Source organism: Nerophis lumbriciformis, linkage group LG15 (genome assembly GCF_033978685.3).
Source record: "Nerophis lumbriciformis linkage group LG15, RoL_Nlum_v2.1, whole genome shotgun sequence".
NCBI classification, from domain to species: domain Eukaryota; kingdom Metazoa; phylum Chordata; class Actinopteri; order Syngnathiformes; family Syngnathidae; genus Nerophis; species Nerophis lumbriciformis.
In genome coordinates this window covers 28944354-28967555 of record NC_084562.2, presented here as the reverse complement: position 1 = coordinate 28967555, position 23202 = coordinate 28944354, and the positions used below count along the sequence as shown (strand labels likewise).

At 34.5% G+C, this 23202-nt stretch overlaps 1 protein-coding gene across 1 annotated transcript; it reads left to right on the top strand.

Moving 5' to 3' along the window:
- The first annotated feature begins 785 nt into the window (after nucleotides 1-785).
- On the top strand, nucleotides 786-20442 carry LOC133615766 (uncharacterized). The gene is made up of 9 exons (XM_072914862.1): nucleotides 786-963; nucleotides 4333-4535; nucleotides 10952-11167; nucleotides 12789-13110; nucleotides 13180-13304; nucleotides 14766-15005; nucleotides 19692-19853; nucleotides 19967-20056; nucleotides 20205-20442. The coding sequence occupies exons 1-9, from the start codon at nucleotides 786-788 to the stop codon at nucleotides 20382-20384; spliced, it is 1716 nt and encodes a 571-aa protein (XP_072770963.1). The 3' UTR covers nucleotides 20385-20442.
- Nucleotides 20443-23202: the final 2760 nt, after the last annotated feature.

Here is a 23202-nt window from a genome sequence, read left to right as displayed (position 1 = left end):
ATCCGCGCATCTCTAGTACATACAGCTTTTGGAGCAACATATGTTGCCATCCAAGCAACGTTACCATGGACGCCCCTGCTTATTTCAGCAAGACGATGCCAAGCCACGTGTTACATCAACGTGGCTTCATAGTAAAAGAGTGCGGGTACTAGACTGGCCTGCCTGTAGTCCAGACCTGTCTCCCATTGAAACATTATGAAGCCTAAAATAGCAGAAGGGAGACCCCCGGACTGTTGAACAACTTAAGCTGTACATCAAGCAAGAATGGGAAAGAATTCCACCTGAGAAGCTTCAAAAATGTGTCTCCTCAGTTCCCAAACCTTTACTGAGTGTTGTTAAAAGGAAAGGCCATGTAACACAGTGGTGAACATGCCCTTTCCCAACTACTTTGGCACGTGTTGCAGCCATGAAATTCTAAGTTAATTATTATTTGCAAAGTTTATGAGTTTGAACATCAAATATGTTGTCTTTGTAGCATATTCAACTGAATATGGCTTGAAAATGATTTGCAAATCATTGTATTCCGTTTATATTTACATCTAACACAATTTCCCAACTCATATGGAAACGGGGTTTGTACTTGAAAGCCAGTTGAACATCATTTGAGGTACATTGCTTTGCTTTCATGTCTCAAATGTTCCTCACATCCTTCCATTTTTTCTGAACGTGGCCCTCGCTGGATAAAGTTTGGACACACCTGAGTGACAAGAATGCAAAGTTGCACAAATACACATTTTTCTAAAAGCCAAATGAATGTTATCGCTGACTAAATCTGTCAGATGGAGATGTTGGATGTGTTGATCATCGGTGGTGGTCCTCACGCCTTGACCCTGGCCAGCCTCCTGTCCCGCTCACACCCTGACCCTGGACTGGAAGAAGGTCCTCCTGCGTCCTGCAGGGAACCTCCGAGACTTGACTTGAAGGAGGAAACACACCACAAGACCAAGAGGAAGGTAACACACGGTACAGTATGCTCACCTGTCAACAATCATTAACACTAGTTATCATATTAACTATTTACTAGTCCTCTAAATGACAATTACATGTCCTAACCTGGACGTGAACCAATGCTGTCTTTAAGTTGAAGTGGAATGGTCATTGTTGTTTTTGTTTTTTGTGACACCTAGTGGTCACAATAATTCATGAAGTTAAGCTCATGATGCAGTAAGTGGAGTGAGGCGGACACGTTTGTTACTGGATACTTTCTAATACTGCCTTGGAGACTTTGTGTGTGTAAGTAATATGTAACTAGAATTATTTAGTACTTGTTTATATTGACTAATTGTTCAATGATTAGTACACATGTCTAGCTTGTGTGCTTAGCTGTTGTGTAGCTGCTAGCTCCTAGTAGCCTATAGCCTAGCATGTTTACATTTTATCAATGACTTTAGTCAAATAGAATAAATTGTGTGTTTATTGGAGGACTTTTAGATGTTAACTGTCTGTCATCTTTGTACAAGTAAACACTTGTATCGCACATGATATCACACACAAGTAAACACTCTGCAGGACTGCTTGTGTCGCATACACAAGTAAACACGGAGCAGGACTGCTTGTATCGCACATGATAACGCACACAAGTAAACACGGTGCAGGACTGCTCGCATCGCACATGATATCACACTCAAGTAAACACTCTGCAGTACTACTTGTATTGCACATGATATCACACAAGTAAACACAGTGCGGGGCTGCTTGTATTGCACGTGTTATCACACACTAGTCATCACACTGCAGGACTGCTTGTATCGCACATGATAACGCACACAAGTAAACACTCTGCAGGACTGCTTGTATCGCACATGATATCACACACATGTAAACATGCTGGAGAACTGTTTGTATTGCACATGATATCACACACAAGTTAACACGCTGCAGGACTGCTTGTATCGCACATGATATCACACACTAATTTTCACGCTGCAAGACTACTTGTATCACATATGATATCACACACAAGTAAACACACTGCAGGACTGCTTGTATCACACATGATATCGCACACAAGTAAACACTGCAGGACTGCTTGTATCGCACATGATATCACACACAAGCAAACACTCTGCAGGACTGCTTGTATCGCACATGATATCACACACAAGCAAACATGCTGTAGGAATGCTTGTATCGCACATGATATCACACACAAGTAAACACTCTGCAGGACTGCTTGTATCGCACATGATATCACACACAAGTAAACACTGCAGGACTGCTTGTATTGCACATGATACCGCACACAAGTAAACACTGCAGGACTGCTTGTATCGCACATGATATCACACACATGTAAACATGCTGGAGAACTGTTTGTATTGCACATGATATCACACACAAGTTAACACAGTGCAGGACTGCTTGTATTTCACTTGTTATCACGCTGCAGGACTACTTGTATCACACATGATATCACACACAAGTAAACACTCTGCAGGACTGCTTGTATTGCACATGATATCACACACCAGCAAACACACTGCAGGACTGTTTGTATCGCACATTATATCACACACAAGTAAACACTCTGCAGGACTGCTTGTATAGCACATGATATCACACACAAGCAAACACGCTGCAGGACTGCTTGTATCGCACATGATATCACACACAAGTAACCACTCCGCAGGACTGCTTGTATCGCACATGATATCACACACAAACAAACACGCTGCAGGACTGCTTGTATCACACATGATATCACACACAAGTAAACACTCTGCAGGACTGCTTGTATCACACATGATATCACACACAAGCAAACACGCTGCAGGACTGCTTGTATTGCACATGATATCACACACAAGTAAACACTCTGCAGGACTGCTTGTATCACACATGATATCACACACAAGTAAACACTCTGCAGTACTGCTTGTATCACACATGATACAGCACACAAGTAAACACTGCAGGACTGCTTGTATCGCACATGATATCACACACAAGTAACCACTCTGCAGGACTGCTTGTATCGCACATGATATCACACACAAGTAAACACTCTGCAGGACTGCTTGTATCACACTTGATACCGCACACAAGTAAACACTGCAGGACTGCTTGTATCGCGCATTATATCACACACAAGCAAACACGCTGCAGGACTGCTTGTATCACACATGATATCGCACACAAGTAAACACTGCAGGACTGCTTGTATCGCACATGATATCACACACCAGCAAACACACTGCAGGACTGTTTGTATCGCACATTATATCACACACAAGTAAACACTCTGCAGGACTGCTTGTATCGCACATGATATCACACACAAGCAAACACGCTGCAGGACTGCTTGTATCGCACATGATATCACACACAAGCAAACACGCTGCAGGACTGCTTGTATTGCACATGATATCACACACAAGTAAACACTCTGCAGGACTGCTTGTATCACACATGATATCACACACAAGTAAACACTCTGCAGGACTGCTTGTATCACACATGATACCGCACACAAGTAAACACTGCAGGACTGCTTGTATCGCGCATGATATCACACACAAGCAAACACGCTGCAGGACTGCTTGTATCACACATGATATCACACAGGACTGCTTGTATCGCACATGATATCACACACAAGCAAACACGCTGCAGGACTGCTTGTATCACACATGATACCGCACACAAGTAAACACTATGCAGGACTGCTTGTATCACACATGATATCACACACAAGCAAACATGCTGCAGGACTGCTTGTATTGCACATGATATCACACACAAGTAAACACTCTGCAGGACTGCTTGTATCACACATGATATCACACACACATAAACACGCTGCAGGACTGCCTGTATCACACATGATACCGCACACAAGTAAACACTATGCAGGACTGCTTGTATCACACATGATATCACACACAAGCAAACATGCTGCAGGACTGCTTGTATTGCACATGATATCACACACAAGTAAACACTCTGCAGGACTGCTTGTATCACACATGATATCACACACACATAAACACGCTGCAGGACTGCCTGTATCACACATGATATCACACACACAAGTAAACACACTGCAGGACTGCTTGTATCACACATGATATCACACACACATAAACACGCTGCAGGACTGCCTGTATCACACATGATATCACACACACAAGTAAACACACTGCAGGACTGCTTGTATCACACATGATATCACACACACATAAACACGCTGCAGGACTGCTTGTATCGCACATGATCTCACACACAAGTAAACACTCTGCAGGACTGCTTGTATCGCAGGAAGTGCATCAGTGAAAGAGGATGTTGATGATGCAACTTCCTGTAGAGGGTGTGACAGGACTGGCTTTCTTTTAGGACACGAGTCGCTGGAGGCGAGTCTGGCCAAGTCCACGCCAGGTGATGATGATGTCATCACGCCAGGTGATGATGATGTCATCAGCCTCCTGGTGGTAGACAGTTATGGCCGCTGGACGTCTTTGTGGAGCAGTCAGTTCTCTGCTCTCAACATCCCTCACCTGCGCTCACACACTCTGGTGCACACTGACCCACTCAACAAGGTGCGCACACACACACACACACACACACACACACACACACACACACACACACACACACACACGCACACACACACACACGCACGTACGCACTTGTATTAGTTACCTTCTTGAGACCTGAGAAAAATGCCTACCTCTTTAAATATATAAAGAAGTGTATTTACAACATTAATAATATAAACATATTATGCAAATATGAAAAAGCTTGTTGTGAAAAATGAGTTGGAATTTCACAAGAAAACTTAAGATGTTGTCAGTATTATAACAAAAGTCGTCATTTTACTCAACGCAAGTCAAAATGTGACAAGAAAAAGTGAACATTTGTGCAATATTATGATACAAGTTGGAATTTTACTCGACAACAGTCACAATTTTACAAGAAAACCTTAAAATGTTGGCAATTTTATCAAAAGAGTCTTAAATTTACTCGACAAAAGTCACAATTTTGTAAGAAAACTTTCAAATGTTGTCAATATTATAATAATAATGGGAATTTTACTTGGCAAAATGATGACAAAAGTCATACTTTTACTCAAAAAATGTTACTATTTTACAAGAACAAAAAAAATCTCCACTATTGTGATAAAAGTCAGAATTTTATATGACAAATGTCACCATTTTGCATTAAAAATTAATCATTTTACATACAAAATAATTTTGCATTTAAATTTTGTTTGTAATTGTTTTTTAATCGTCTTTATTTACTTCAAGTTATTACAGTATGTCTTTATTTACATATTTATTTATTTGTTTGATTCATTTTGGCCAAAGGGGGCGAATTTCAATTTTTTGCACACACTTGTTATTTCATATGTTGACAGTCAATTTTTTTGGGACCACCCTAATGTTGATAGATTTCACCAGCAGGGGTGCAAATTAGACATTGTCTATTCTATGCAATTGTTCTCCATATTGGGACCATGATTTATGTCATCACTTGTTCACACCTCCTCATATGGAAGATACTTTTCCTTCTTCATGTCTCAAGAAGGATAGAAATACAAGAACACACACACACACACACACACACACACACACACACACACACACACACACACACACACACACACACACACACACACACACACACTTGTATTAGTTACCTTCTTGAGACCTGAGAAAAATGCCTACCTCTTTAAATATATAAAGAAGTGTATTTACAACATTAATAATATAAACATATTATGCAAATATGAAAAAGCTTGTTGTGAAAAATGAGTTGGAATTTCACAAGAAAACTTAAGATGTTGTCAGTATTATAACAACAGTCGTCATTTTACTCAACGCAAGTCAAAATGTGACAAGAAAAAGTGAACATGTGTGCAATATTATGATACAAGTTGGAATTTTACTCGACAACAGTCACAATTTTACAAGAAAACCTTAAAATGTTGGCAATTTTATGAAAAGAGTCTTAAATTTACTCGACAAAAGTCACAATTTTGTAAGAAAACTTTAAAATGTTGTCAATATTATAATAATAATGGGAATTTTACTTGGCAAAATGATGACAAAAGTCATACTTTTGCTCAAAAAATTTTACTATTTTACAAGAACAACAAAAAAATCTGCGCTATTGTGATAAAAGTCAGAATTTTATATGACAAATGTCACCATTTTGCATTAAAAAGTAATCATTTTACATACAAAATAATTTTGCATTTAAATTTTGTTTGTAATTGTTTTTTAATCGTCTTTATTTACTTCAAGTTATTACAGTATGTCTTTATTTACATATTTATTTATTTGTTTGATTCATTTTGGCCAAAGGGGGCGCATTTCAATTTCTTACACACACTTGTTATTTCATATATTGGCCAGAAGGGGGAACACTTCAAATTGTTTGCACACACTTGTTATTTCATATATTGACAGTCAATTTTTTTGGGACCACCCTAATGTTGATAGATTTCACCAGCAGGGGTGCAAATTAGACATTGTCTATTCTATGCAATTGTTCTCCATATTGGGACCATGATTTATGTCATCACTTGTTCACACCTCCTCATATGGAAGATGCTTTTCCTTCTTCATGTCTCAAGAAGGATAGAAATACAAGAACACACACACACACACACACACACACACACACACACACACACACACACACACACACGCGCACTTGTATTAGTTACCTTCTTGAGACCTGAGAAAAATGCCTACCTCTTTAAATATATAAAGAAGTGTATTTACAACATCCATCCATCCATCCATTTTCTACCGCTTATTCCCTTTGGGGTCGCGGGGGGGCGCTGGAGCCTATCTCAGCTACAATCGGGCGGAAGGCGGTGTACACCCTGGACAAGTCGCCACCTCATCGCAGGTATTTACAACATTAATAATATAAACATATTATGCAAATATGAAAAAGCTTGTTGTGAAAAATGAGTTGGAATTTCACAAGAAAACTTAAGATGTTGTCAGTATTATAACAAAAGTCGTCATTTTACTCAACGCAAGTCAAAATGTGACAAGAAAAAGTGAACATTTGTGCAATATTATGATACAAGTTGGAATTTTACTCAACAACAGTCACAATTTTACAAGAAAAGCTTAAAATGTTGGCGATTTTATGAAAAGAGTTTTAAATTTACTCGACAAAAGTCACAATTGTGTAAGAAAACATTAAAATGTTGTCAATATTATAATAATAATGGGAATTTTACTTGGCAAAATGATGACAAAAGTCATACTTTTACTCAAAATTTTTTACTATTATACAAGAACAACAAAAAAATCTGCACTATTGTGATAAAAGTAATAATTTTATATGACAAATGTCACCATTTTGCATTAAAAAGTAATCATTTTACATACAAAATAATTTTGCATTTAAATTTTGTTTGTAATTGTTTTTTAATCGTCTTTATTTACTTCAAGTTATTACAGTATGTCTTTATTTACATATTTATTTATTTGTTTGATTCATTTTGGCCAAAGGGGGCGCATTTCAATTTCTTACACACACTTGTTATTTCATATATTGGCCAGAAGGGGGAACACTTCAAATTTTTAGCACACACTTGTTATTTCATATGTTGACAGTCAATTTTTTTGGGACCACCCTAATGTTGATAGATTTCACCAGCAGGGGTGCAAATTAGACATTGTCTATTCTATGCAATTGTTCTCCATATTGGGACCATGATTTATGTCATCACTTGTTCACACCTCCTCATATGGAAGATGCTTTTCCTTCTTCATGTCTCAAGAAGGGTAGGAATACAAGAACACACACACACACACACACACACGCACTGGTATTAGTTACATTCTTGAGACCTGAGAAAAATGCCTACCTCTTTAAATATATAAAGAAGTGTATTTACAACATTAATAATATAAACATATTATGCAAATATGAAAAATCTTGTTGTGAAAAATGAGTTGGAATTTCACAAGAAAACTTAAGATGTTGTCAGTATTATAACAAAAGTCGTCATTTTACTCAACGCAAGTCAAAATGTGACAAGAAAAAGTGAACATGTGTGCAATATTATGATACAAGTTGGAATTTTACTCAACAACAGTCACAATTTTACAAGAAAAGCTTAAAATGTTGGCAATTTTATGAAAAGAGTCTTAAATTTACTCGACAAAAGTCACAATTTTGTAAGAAAACTTTCAAATGTTGTCAATATTATAATAATAATGGGAATTTTACCTGGCAAAATGATGACAAAAGTCATACTTTTACTCAAAAAATGTTACTATTTTACAAGAACAAAAAAAAAAATCTGCACTATTGTGATAAAAGTCAGAATTTTATATGACAAATGTCACCATTTTGCATTAAAAATTAATCATTTTACATACAAAATAATTTTGCATTTAAATTTTGTTTGTAATTGTTTTTTAATCGTCTTTATTTACTTCAAGTTATTACAGTATGTCTTTATTTACATATTTATTTATTTGTTTGATTCATTTTGGCCAAAGGGGGCGCATTTCAATTTCTTACACACACTTGTTATTTCATATATTGGCCAGAAGGGGGGAACACTTCAAATTTTTTGCACACACTTGTTATTTCATATATTGACAGTCAATTTTTTTGGGACCACCCTAATGTTGATAGATTTCACCAGCAGGGGTGCAAATTAGACATTGTCTATTCTATGCAATTGTTCTCCATATTGGGACCATGATTTATGTCATCACTTGTTCACACCTCCTCATATGGAAGATACTTTTCCTTCTTCATGTCTCAAGAAGGATAGAAATACAAGAACACACACACACACACACACACACACACACACACACACACACACTTGTATTAGTTACCTTCTTGAGACCTGAGAAAAATGCCTACCTCTTTAAATATATAAAGAAGTGTATTTACAACATTAATAATATAAACATATTATGCAAATATGAAAAAGCTTGTTGTGAAAAATGAGTTGGAATTTCACAAGAAAACTTAAGATGTTGTCAGTATTATAACAAAAGTCGTCATTTTACTCAACGCAAGTCAAAATGTGACAAGAAAAAGTGAACATGTGTGCAATATTATGATACAAGTTGGAATTTTACTCAACAACAGTCACAATTTTACAAGAAAAGCTTAAAATGTTGGCAATTTTATGAAAAGAGTCTTAAATTTACTCGACAAAAGTCACAATTTTGTAAGAAAACTTTCAAATGTTGTCAATATTATAATAATAATGGGAATTTTACTTGGAAAAATGATGACAAAAGTCATACTTTTACTCAAAAAATGTTACTATTTTACAAGAACAACAAAAAAATCTGCACTATTGTGATAAAAGTAATAATTTTATATGACAAATGTCACCATTTTGCATTAAAAAGTAATCATTTTACATACAAAATAATTTTGCATTTAAATTTTGTTTGTAATTGTTTTTTAATCGTCTTTATTTACTTCAAGTTGTTACAGTATGTCTTTATTTACATATTTATTTATTTGTTTGATTCATTTTGGCCAAAAGGGGCGCATTTCAATTTCTCACACACACTTGTTATTTCATATATTGGCCAAAAGGGGGAACACTTCAATTTTTTTTGCACACACTTGTTATTTCATATATTGACAGTCAATTTTTTTGGGACCACCCTAATGTTGATAGATTTCACCAGCAGGGGTGCAAATTAGACATTGTCTATTCTATGCAATTGTTCTCCATATTGGGACCATGATTTATGTCATCACTTGTTCACACCTCCTCATATGGAAGATACTTTTCCTTCTTCATGTCTCAAGAAGGGTAGGAATACAAGAACACACACACACACACACACACACACACACACACACACACACACACACACACACACACACACACACACACGCACGCACTTGTATTAGTTACCTTCTTGAGACCTGAGAAAAATGCCTACCTCTTTAAATATATAAAGAAGTGTATTTACAACATTAATAATATAAACATATTATGCAAATATGAAAAAGCTTGTTGTGAAAAATGAGTTGGAATTTCACAAGAAAACTTAAGATGTTGTCAGTATTATAACAAAAGTCCTCATTTTACTCAACGCAAGTCAAAATGTGACAAGAAAAAGTGAACATGTGTGCAATATTATGATACAAGTTGGAATTTTACTCGACAACAGTCACAATTTTACAAGAAAAGCTTAAAATGTTGGCAATTTTATGAAAAGAGTCTTAAATTTACTCGACAAAAGTCACAATTTTGTAAGAAAACTTTCAAATGTTGTCAATATTATAATAATAATGGGAATTTTACTTGGCAAAATGATGACAAAAGTCATACTTTTACTCAAAAAATGTTACTATTTTACAAGAACAACAAAAAAATTGTGATAAAAGTCTGAATTTTATATGACAAATGTCACCATTTTGCATTAAAAATTAATCATTTTACATACAAAATAATTTTGTATTCAAATTTTGTGTGTAATTGTTTTTTAATCGTCTTTATTTACTTCAAGTTATTACAGTATGTCTTTATTTACATATTTATTTATTTGTTTGATTCATTTTGGCCAAAGGGGGCGCATTTCAATTTTTTGCACACACTTGTTATTTCATATGTTGACAGTCAATTTTTTTGGGACCACCCTAATGTTGATAGATTTCACCAGCAGGGGTGCAAATTAGACATTGTCTATTCTATGCAATTGTTCTCCATATTGGGACCATGATTTATGTCATCACTTGTTCACACCTCCTCATATGGAAGATACTTTTCCTTCTTCATGTCTCAAGAAGGATAGAAATACAAGAACACACACACACACACACACACACACACACACACACACACACACACACACACACACACACACACACACACACACACACACACACACTTATGTCCACAATTAAAGCAATGGTGTGTGTGTGTGTGTGTGTGTGTGTGTGTGTGTGTGTGTGTGTGTGTGTGTGTGTGTGTGTGTGTGTGTGTGTATTTCAGATGGCGCTGCAGGAGTTTGCGTTGAAGAACAATCGCTCGGCCGAACTCCACAGTCTTCCCGAGCAGGTGTTCATCCTGGACGAAAACACTTTCTTCAACGACACGCCGCTCGGCAAGAAGGAGAGGAAACGTCTGAAGGTCACCTTCACACTCCAGAAGAACATGTTCCTCAGTCTGCCAGGGACCAAACTCACTGTGGACTTCTTTCAAGACCAGGTTACACCCTGTGTGTGTGTGTGTGTGTGTGTTCTTGTATTTCTGCCCTTCTTGAGACATGAAGAAGGAAAAGTATCTTCCATATGAGGAGGTGTGAACAAGTGATGTCATAAATCAATAACATTGCATCTAATAGACAATGTCTCATTTGTGGTGACATCTATCAAAATGAGGGTGGTCCCAAAAAGGAGGGATTTTTCTAATGTCGCTTTTAAAAGTGCTCCCCCTCTGGTCAACATATGAAATAACAAGTGTGTGTAAGAAATTGAAATGTGCCCCCCTTTGGCCAAAATGAATAAAACAAATAAATATATATATAGAGACATACTGTAATAACTTGAAGTACATAATGAAGATTAAAAAAACAATTACAAACAAAAAAATAAAATAAATTAACTAAAAGCAGTCTTTTTCTCACAATGTGTCGACTTTTTTCTTTAAAAAAATTGAGAACAATTTCTCATATTCTTTCTGTTTCTGTAATATTGCAATATTTTCTCGTAAAATTATTACTTTTTTTTTAAATTGGAAAAATATTACTTTTTGATGCAAAATGGTGACATTTGTCATATCAAATTGGGACTTTTATCACAATATTGCCAATTTTTTTTGTTGTTCTTGTAAAATAGTGACCTTTTTGGAGTAAAATGATGACTTTTGTCACAATTTTGCCAAGTAAAATTCCGATTATTATTATAACATTGCCACAATTTTGAAGTTTTCTTATAAAATTGTGACTTTTGTCGAGTAAAATGACGACTCTTTTCATAAAATTGACAACATTTTAAGCTTTTCTTGTAAAATTGCAACTGTTATTGAGTAAAATTCCAACTTTTATCTTAATATTGCACACGTTTGTCACGACTTGATCTTGGGAGTTTGCTTTTCCAGGATGCAACGGAAAGTTGGCACGGGCGAGACGGGAATTAAGGTACATGATTTATTATTATCAAAAAAAAAAAGGAATAAATGAAAGCGCACACAGTGGCGGAGAATAAACTATGAAAAACAAAAAGACTATAAACATGGAACCAAAACTTACTTTGACAAGGGACATGAAGCAGGATCTTAGAGGAATGGACAGAGCATAAATGTGGTGTGAGGTCGTCAGCACGAACAACAGAAAATGAATGAACTTAAATACTATGGACATGATTAGTGAAAGCAGGTGCGTGACTCAAAACGTGAAACAGGTGCGTGACGTGACAGGTGAAAACTAATGGTTGCTATGGTGACAAACAAGAGTGCACAATGAGTCCAAACGTGGAACAAGTGAAACTAATGGGTAATCATGCAAACAAGACAAGGGAGTGAAAAGCCAGAAACTAAAGATTCCTATAACTAAACAAAAACATGACTTAACACAAAACATGATTACACAGACATGACAATGTTCACTTTTTCTTGTCACATTTTCAATAAAATGAGGACTTTTATTATACTATTGCCAACATTCTACGTTTTTCTTGTGAAATTGTGTCCTTTTTCTTGTGAAATTCCAACTCATTTTTCACAAGAAGCAACTCCAATTGACACCTGCTAAAAAGCTATAATGCTAACATTAGAATGCTAATGGTTAAAAGAACTCACCTGGTTTAAGGAGACACCTGTGGACCAACAGGTGCAGCGATACGACCTGGACAAGTTCCTGGTGAAGGGAAGTGTGACTCGCATACTTCCTGTGACCCAAGAAGCCGAGAAGGAAGACAAAAAAGGAGGCGGGGCAAGACGAGTGACACATTTTCAAGTCCACTTTCAAGACGGCGCCATGCGACAAGCCCGACGTGTCGTCATGGCAACGGGCCCCACCCGGGCCCAGATGGCCAACATTCCGTCGTGGGTCACGGACCTGGAGGAGAAGTTTCCAGAAGGACGCCTGCAGCACACGGTGCGCCTCATGCACTTTCTGTCCGCTCAGCAAGACCACGGAGACGTGACAGGAAGTAAGACCACGCCAAACACAACACCTTCACAATAAAAGGCTAACTATGAATGAGCGGGTGTGTGTGGAGGCGTGTGTGAGCCAGGTCACAGGGTCATGGTGGTGGGCGGAGGGCTGACCAGCGCCCACGTGGTCGCCATGGCGCTGCAGCGAGGCGCCAGTCATGTGACCTGGGTGATGCGGAAGCACCTGCAGGTAATTACTGCACCTGCAGGTAATTACTGCACCTGCAGGTAATTACTGCACCTGTAGGTAAAAACTGCACCTGTAGGTAATTACTGCACCTGCAGGTAAGTACTGCACCTGCAGGTAATTACTGCACCTTGCACATTGACGCCAGCTTTATGATCGTTTATGTCTTTTATATCATTTATGTCTTTTATGTGTTTTATGTTTTTTGTCTTTTATGTCTTTTATGTATTTTATATATTTTATATATTTTATGTCTTTTATGTCTTTTATGTATTTTATGCATTTTGTTTTTTATGTCTTTTATGTATTTTATATATTTGATTTTATGATCTTTTATGTCTTTTATATCATTTATGTCTTTCATGTGTTTTATGTTTTTTGTCTTTTATGTCATTTATGTCTTTTATATATTTTATGTCTTTTATGTCTTTTATATCTTTTATGTATTTTATATATTTTATGTATTTTATGTCTATTATGCATTTTTGTCTTTTATGTATTTCATATATTTTATTTTATGTCTTTTATGTATTTTATGTCTTTTATTTTATGTCTTGTATGTCTTTTATGTCTTTTATGTCTTATGTATTTTATATATTTTATGTCTTTTATGTCTTTTATTTTATGTCTTTTATGTCTTTTATGTTTTTTATGTCTTTTATGTATTTTATATATTTTGTCTTTTATGTCTTTTATGCCTTTTATGTCTTTTATGTATTAATGTATTTTATGTATTTTATGTCTTTTATATATTTTATGTCTATTATGTCTTTTATATATTTTGTCTTTTATGTCTTTTATGCCTTTTATGTCTTTTATGTCTTTTATGTATTTTATATGTTTTATACCTTTTATGTCTTTTATGCCTTTTTTGTCATGTATTTTATATCTTTTGTCTTATATGTCTTTTATGTCTTTTATGTTTTTTATGTCTTATGTATTTTATATATTTTATGTCTTTTATGTCTTTTATGTCTTTTATTTTATGTCTTTTATGTCTTTTATGTCTTATGTATTTTATATATGTTATGTCTTTTATGTCTTTTATTTTATGTCTTTTATGTTTTTTATGTCTTTTATGTATTTTATATATTTTGTCTTTTATGCCTTTTATGTCTTTTATGTATAATGTATTTTATGTCTTTTATGTCTTTTATATATTTTATGTCTTTTATGTCTTTTATGTCTTTTATGCCTTTTATGTCTTTTATGTATTTTATATATTTTATACCTTTTATGTCTTTTATGTCATGTATGTCTTTTGTCTTATATGTCTTTTATGTTTTTTATGTCATGTATTTTATATATTTTATGTCTTTTATGTCTTTTATGTATTTTATATCTTTTATGCCTTTTTTGTCTTTTATGTCTTTCTCCTGTGCTTTCTTTTATGTCTTTGATGTCTTTCATGTCTTTGATGTCTTTGATGTCTTTGATGTCTTTGGTGCTGTGCTGTCTCTGCAGCTGAGGCAGTTTGACGCGGGTGACGTGGAAGGTCTGCTGGGCCGCTACTCGCACCTGGACCACGGCGTCAAGATGGACGCCCGAGCACACCTGAGACAGTTCTACCAGCAGAGGAGTCTTCACGCACGCCTGGCTATGATTGGTCAGGCCAGGAAGGGAGGGGCCGTCACCCCGCAGGCCTACATGCACCTGAGACCTTTTATTCTGAAAGGACAGGTGGAAGTCAGGTCTTACTGTCAGGTAACAGCTTGACCATAATTGGTGGACTTCAACAGCAAACACTCCTGTCATATAGAGGATCTTTGACTGGCGCTTAGTTAATACTTAAACAGCAAACACTCCTGTCATATAGAGGATCTTTGACTGGCGCTTAGTTAATACTTAAACAGCAAACACTCCTGTCATATAGAGGATCTTTGACTGGCGCTTAGTTAATACTTAAACAGCAAACACTCCTGTCATATAGAGGATCTTTGACTGGCGCTTAGTTAATACTTAAACAGCAAACACTCCTGTCATATAGAGGATCTTTGACTAGCGCTTAGTTAATACTTAAACAGCAAACACTCCTGTCATATAGAGGATCTTTGACTGGCGCTTAGTTAATACTTAAACAGCAAACACTCCTGTCATGTAGAGGATCTTTGACTAGCGCTTAGTTAATACTTAAACAGCAAACACTCCTGTCATATAGAGGATCTCTGACTGGCGCTTAGTTAATACTTAAACAGCAAACACTCCTGTTATATAGAGGATCTTTGACTAGCGCTTAGTTAATACTTAAACAGCAAACACTCCTGTCTTATAGAGGATCTTTGATTAGCGCTTAGTTAATACTTAAACAGCAAACACTCCTGTCATATAGAGGATCTTTGACTAGCGCTTAGTTAATACTTAAACAGCAAACACTCCTGTCATATAGAGGATCTTTGACTAGCGCTTAGTTAATACTTAAACAGCAAACACTCCTGTCATATAGAGGATCTCTGACTGGCGCTTAGTTAATACTTAAACAGCAAACACTCCTGTTATATAGAGGATCTTTGACTAGCGCTTAGTTAATACTTAAACAGCAAACACTCCTGTCATATAGAGGATCTTTGACTAGCGCTTAGTTAATACTTAAACAGCAAACACTCCTGTCATATAGAGGATCTTTGACTAGCGCTTAGTTAATACTTAAACAGCAAACACTCCTGTCATATAGAGGATCTTTGACTAGCGCTTAGTTAATACTTAAACAGCAAACACTCCTGTCATATAGAGGATCTTTGACTGGCGCTTAGTTAATACTTAAACAGCAAACACTCCTGTCATATAGAGGATCTTTGACTAGCGCTTAGTTAATACTTAGACAGCAAACACTCCTGTCATATAGAGGATCTTTGACTGGCGCTTAGTTAATACTTAAACAGCAAACACTCCTGTCATATAGAGGATCTTTGACTAGCGCTTAGTTAATACTTAAACAGCAAACACTCCTGTCATATAGAGGATCTTTGACTAGCACTTAGTTAATACTTAAACAGCAAACACTCCTGTCATATAGAGGATCTTTGACTGGCGTTTAGTTAATACTTAAACAGCAAACACTCCTGTTATATAGAGGATCTTTGACTAGCGCTTAGTTAATACTTAAACAGCAAACACTCCTGTCATATAGAGGATCTTTGACTGGCGCTTAGCTAATACTTAAACATAGCAAACACATCTGTTGTATAGAGGATCTTTGACTAGCGCTTAGTTAATACTTAAACATAGCAAACACATCTGTTGTATAGAGGATCTTTGACTAGCGCTTAGTTAATACTTAAACATAGCAAACACATCTGTTATATAGAGGATCTTTGACTAGCGCCTAGTTAATACTTAAACATAGCAAACACTTCTGTTATATAGAGGATCTTTGACTAGTGCTTTTAGACTTAGACTTAGACTTCCTTTTTACTGTCATTCAAATTTGAACTTTACAGCACAGATAAGAACGAAATTTCGTTACATAAGCTTTGCAATCAGTCCTTAAAAAGCAGCAAACCCTCCTGTCATATAGAGGATCTTTGACATATTGCCTTTTTCTTTTGAGATATTCTTCTATTTTTGACATGGTTTCCATATTAGCTCTTTGAGGAGGTAAAATTGAGAGTACTAGTCAAGGAAGAAGGCCATGATGGATGCTGACCATGTGTACTAGAGATGCGCGGATAGGCAACTATTTCATCCGCAACCGCATCAGAAAGTCGTCAACCATCCGCCATCCACCCGATGTAACATTTGATCAGAACCGCACCCGCCCGCCATCCGCCCGTTGTTTTATATCTAATATAGACGATGCAAGGCATTAAAGAGGCATACCTGCCAACTACTCCGGTTTTCCCGTAATTCGTACGGTTTTCATCAACCTATTCCGGGTTACGGTTGCAGTGATAAAAAATACGGTTTTTCATTAATTAAAAAAAAAAAAGGGTGAAAACTACGCGAATTGCACCTTGTGCAGACAAGTTTTTCGATCGGACACGGAGGAATTAGCGATGTAAAAGACCACGTTGGGACAAAAAAACACAAGTCTAATGCCGTTGCTAGCGATACAAGTGGAAAACTTTCAACGTTTTTCGTCGCCCAAACAGATTCTTTGGATGTGATAAATGCCGAAGTTTTATTTACGGAGGCAATAATTGAGCATGGACTTCCAATCGCACTGGCTGATCACATGGGACAGTTACATGTTTGTAATGCAACCTTTAAAAATCATTACGCGGTGATCGCGGTCCCAAAAATAAACTTTTCTTGCATGATAATGTCCAGAAAAACTCACTTTATATTACTATAGAGTCCTTTTAACGAATGAGTTTGATGGTTTATCACAAACCTTAAATGAAAGAAGTCCTTTGTTTTCCTGCACCATGCATGCGCTTTGGCCTTGCTTCGTGTTTGGTGCGCAATCCTGTCGGCTGTATTTCACAGCACGTCTTTGAAATACACAAAACATTTAAAACAAAGGGGTTATAGGAACAATCACTTTCAGTGTTTTATGCCACTTCAAGTTGTCAAAGACGGTATGCTGGTGCCCGACTGCCACAAGTGGAACAAACATTTGAAACAAAGGGGTTATAGGAACAATCACTTTCAGTGTTTTATGCCACTTCAAGTAAACTTATCATAAAGTTACCATATCATTTTTGCAGTATGATCAATCTGATAGAATCAATTTGGATTTTAGCCACAAAAAGGTAATGACACCAATGTTATCTATTGGAATTGTTTAGTACTGTTATACTGTTAAAAGTGTTTATACTATTTATGCTTTCAAGTCCAAGTTGAAGAAATCTTGTTAAATGTTGACAGCATAACTACCAAAATACAGAAGTATGTCCTTAATATTTTTGCAGTGCTATTTCTGTTGAAAAGTTCAAATGATTACATTAGAGATGTGATGTGCCACTTTTCAAGTGTCTGATGGCTTAAATTAATTTTCATTCATTTTTCATATTTTGAATTCTTTTGAAAGGCTTACAAAAAAACTACATTTGAATTGTAATTCCATGCTATTGACAGGACTATTAATTTTAATGAAGTTAGCTTACCATGTTTACAGTATGATAATTGTGATAGAAATGTGAATTTTAGGCACAGAATATTTTTTACAATTGAACAAGGCAGTAGATTATACAAGCTTGGACAGAAAGTTAATAATGACACCAATTTTTTTTTTAATGGAATTGTTTAGTACTGTTTTACCATTTGTTTACTGTAAAAAGTGTTTATACTGTTTATACTTTCAATGAACAAATTGAAGTCTTGTGAAAGGTTGACAGGATAACTGGCATTAACTGTCAAAATAATTTCAAACTATTGAAGTTAGCTTACAGAATAAACATGTCAATCAACCCATATGATTTTTGCTGTAATATTTTTGTTTTGAAAAGTCACTGTGACTGATAGAAAAGTGATGGTTTTAGCAACATTTTAACCTGTCTGAATGCTAATAATCATTTTGCGTCGGGGGGCGAAGCCCTGAACCCTCCACCAGGACTTTGTCCTGGACCTACCGGGGCCTGCGGCCCCTGGACCCTGGCTACTAGGTTTTTCTGATTTCAAAAGTTGGCAGGTATGGTGAGGTTATAAAGCTTTTGCCTGTTAAAGAAAGGAGGCTGATCCAATGCAGCACAGACATTCGCGTGCCACGCTGTCACGACCCAGACGCACACCAGTGCGCAATCATATGGGAGCCGCGCTGAGCGCACCTCCAAGCGCGTCTCGCTGCCGGCGACGGCCGGGTATGGGCCCGACGCTCCAGCGCCATCCATTTTCAGGGCTAGTTGATTCGGCAGGTGGGTTGTTCCACACTCCTTAGCGGGTTCCGACTTCCATGGCCACCGTCCTGCTGTCTATATCAACCAGGGTGAGCCCCACCCCTTTCGTGAGCGCACTGCGCGCGGAGTGACCCCTGTTACGCGCCCCCGGCAACAGAGGTGGCGGGCAGGTAAGCTGCGCGGGGGAAGGGGCCTCGGTCCCGGACCCCGGCGAGGCGTCCCTTCTCCGCTCCGTGAAAGTGTCCATCTCTTTTTTTTTTTTTCTTCTGTTGTGGCATATGCTGCAGGTGCCTGCTCGTTTTTTCGTATGTGGGTAACAACATTTAACTATGTATATATATTTACCAATTGGTTTAACTGCCACCCGCCTGAATCTATTTAAAATCTAATTTTGTTTTATTTCAACCGCCCGACCCGACCCGACCCGACCCGACCCGACCCGACCCGACCCGCGGATAAAATCTAATTTTTTTTAATTTCATCCGCCCGATCCGCGGATAATCCGCGGACTCCGCGGTTGTGCCCGCAAACCGCGCATCTCTAATGTGTACAAACTGCTGTGTGACTCAGGTGATGGATGCTGTGTGACTCAGGTGTTGGATGCTGTGTGACTCAGGTGTTGGATGCCAGCTGGTGCTACAAGAAGCAGGAGTGGAGACTTCATGTGAGCAGTGGAGATGATTGGACAGGAGACATGATTTGGTTGGCCACTGGATGTAAGCTGGATGTCAGACAAGATCCTCTGCTCTCTGACGTCATGAGCATCTTCCCTATCCAGGTGAGTCATCAGCATCTTCCCTATCCAGGTGAGTCATCAGCATCTTCCCTATCCAGGTGAGTGCAGAAAGTTCTAGAAGTGATGGTAAACATTGCAAATGTGTCCCCCTCCAGGTGCTGGATGGATGGCCGTGTATCTCTGAGAGCCTGCAGTGGACGGAGGGCTGTCCCCTCTACCTGATGGGACAGTACACGGCTCTGCAGGTAAGTCTTGTGTGAAATACAAGATGGAAATATGAGATTATGTTCATCATCTTCATAGACAATACAAGATGTAAATATGAGATGGTGTTCATCATCTTCATAGAGAATACAAGATGTAAATCTGAGGTGGTGTTCATCATGTCTGTAGATTGGAGCCCATGCGGTGAACCTGGCAGGTGGACAAGCAGCCAGCATGAGGATTGCCAGAGACATCCAGCAACATCACAACAACAAGAAGAAGAAGAAGGAGGAGGAAAGTCATCTGAGTGCAAGAAGATTGACAAGTGAAGAATACATTCAGCAAATGCACGGACTTTTATGGTTATAACTGCGACCTCAAATACAAAATATAATGTTTAAATACGATGAGCTTTGACATCAGTCACTCTGGGATTGATTGGTCATGTCCATGCTGGGTTTTGACCTCCACTGGGACCGTCAGTCTCCCTCAATAAGATAAGTTGCATTCAAATAATGTTCATGACATCTGAAATATTGATTGTGTAATATTGAAACTACTTTATACTTTATGTGACCATAAAACACCTCAGTCAGACTTGTTACTGTGTGTATATTACCTGTTTATGTGTATTATATTGTGTGTTTGATAAAGTGTGTGATTTAAATCAATTATATTTAATAAAGTATAATTTATTTAATTCACACACTTTATTAAATATACTTTATTTATTTTACACACTTTATTGAATATAATTTATTTAATTCACACACTTTATTAAATATACTTTATTTTACACACTTTAGTAAATAAAGTCTATTTAATAAAGTGTGTGAATTAAATCAATTATATTTAATAAAGTGTAATTTATTTAATAATAAATTAATATTTAATAATTAAATTATTAATTAATAATTCATATTCAATAAATAAATAATTAATAAAGTATAATTTATTTAATTCACACACTTTATTAAATATACTTTATTTATTTTACACACTTTATTGAATATACTTTATTTTACACACTTTATTAAATATACTCGAATAAATAAAGTCTATTTAATAAAGTATGTGAATTAAATAAATTCTATTTAATAAAATATAATTTATTTAATTCACACATTATTAAATATACTTTATTAAATTCACACACTTTATTAAATATATTTTATTATACAAACTTTATTAAATATACTTTAATAAATAAAGTGTATTTATTTACTAAAGTATATAAATATACTTTATATATTATATATTTTATAATAAAGTGTATTTAATAAAGACACTTTATTAAATATACTTTATTTTACACACTTTATTAAATATACTTTAGTAAATAAAGTATATTTAATAAAGTGTGTGAATTAAATAATTATATTTAATAAAGTATTTATTTAATTCACACACTTTATTAAATATACTTTATTTATTTTACACACTTTATTAAATATAATTTATTTAATTCACACACTTTATTAAATATACTTTATTTTACCACTTTATTAAATATAATGTATTTATTTTACACACTTTATTAAATATACTTTATTTTACAAACTTTATTAAATATACTTTAGTAAATAAAGTATTTTTACTTACTAAAGTATATAAATATACTTTATATATTATATATTTTATAATAAAGTGTATTTAATAAATACACTTTATTAAATATACTTTATTTTACACACTTTATTAAATATACTTTAGTAAATTAAGTATATTTAATAAAGTGTGTGAATTAAATAATTATATTTAATAAAGTATTTATTTAATTCACACACTTTATTAAATATACTTTATTTATTTTACACACTTTATTAAATATAATGTATTTAATTCACACACTTTATTAAATGTACTTTATTTTACCACTTTATAAAATATAATGTATTTATTTTACACACTTTATTAAATAGAATTTATTTAATTCACACACTTTATTAAATATACTTTATTTTACAAACTTTATTAAATATACTTTAATAAATAAAGTGTATTTATTTACTAAAGTATATAAATATACTTTATATATTATATATTTTATAATAAAGTGTATTTAATAAATATACTTTATTAAATATACTTTATTTTACACACTTTATTAAATATACTTTAGTAAATAAAGTATATTTAATAAAGTGTGTGAATTAAATAATTATATTTAATAAAGTATTTATTTAATTCACACACTTTATTAAATATACTTTATTTATTTCACACACTTTACTAAATATAATTTATTTAATTCACACACTTTATTAAATATACTTTATTTTACCACTTTATTAAATATAATGTATTTATTTTACACACTTTATTAAATATAATTTATTTAATTCACACACTTTATTAAATATACTTTATTTTACAAACTTTATTAAATATACTTTAATAAATAAAGTGTATTTATTTACTAAAGTATATAAATATACTTTATATATTATATATTTTATAATAAAGTGTATTTAATAAATACATTTTATTAAATATACTTTATTTTACACACTTTATTAAATATACTTTAGTAAATAAAGTATATTTAATAAAGTGTGTGAATTAAATAATATATTTAATAAAGTATTTATTTAATTCACACACTTTATTAAATATACTTTATTTATTTTACACACTTTATTAAATATAATGTATTTAATTCACACACTTTATTAAATATACTTTATTTTACCACTTTATTAAATATAATGTATTTATTTTACACACTTTACTAAATATACTTTATTTTACAAACTTTATTAAATATACTTTAGTAAATAAAGTATTTTTACTTACTAAAGTATATAAATATACTTTATATATTATATATTTTATAATAAAGTGTATTTAATAAATACACTTTATTAAATATACTTTATTTTACACACTTTATTAAAAATACTTTAGTAAATAAAGTATATTTAATAAAGTGTGTGAATTAAATAATTATATTTAATAAAGTATTTATTTAATTCACACACTTTATTAAATATACTTTATTTATTTCAACACACTTTATTAAATATAATTTATTTAATTCACACACTTTATTAAATATACTTTATTTTACCACTTTATTAAATATAACGTATTTATTTTACACACTTTATTAAATATAATTTATTTAATTCACACACTTTATTAAATATACTTTATTTTACAAACTTCATTAAATATATTTGAATAA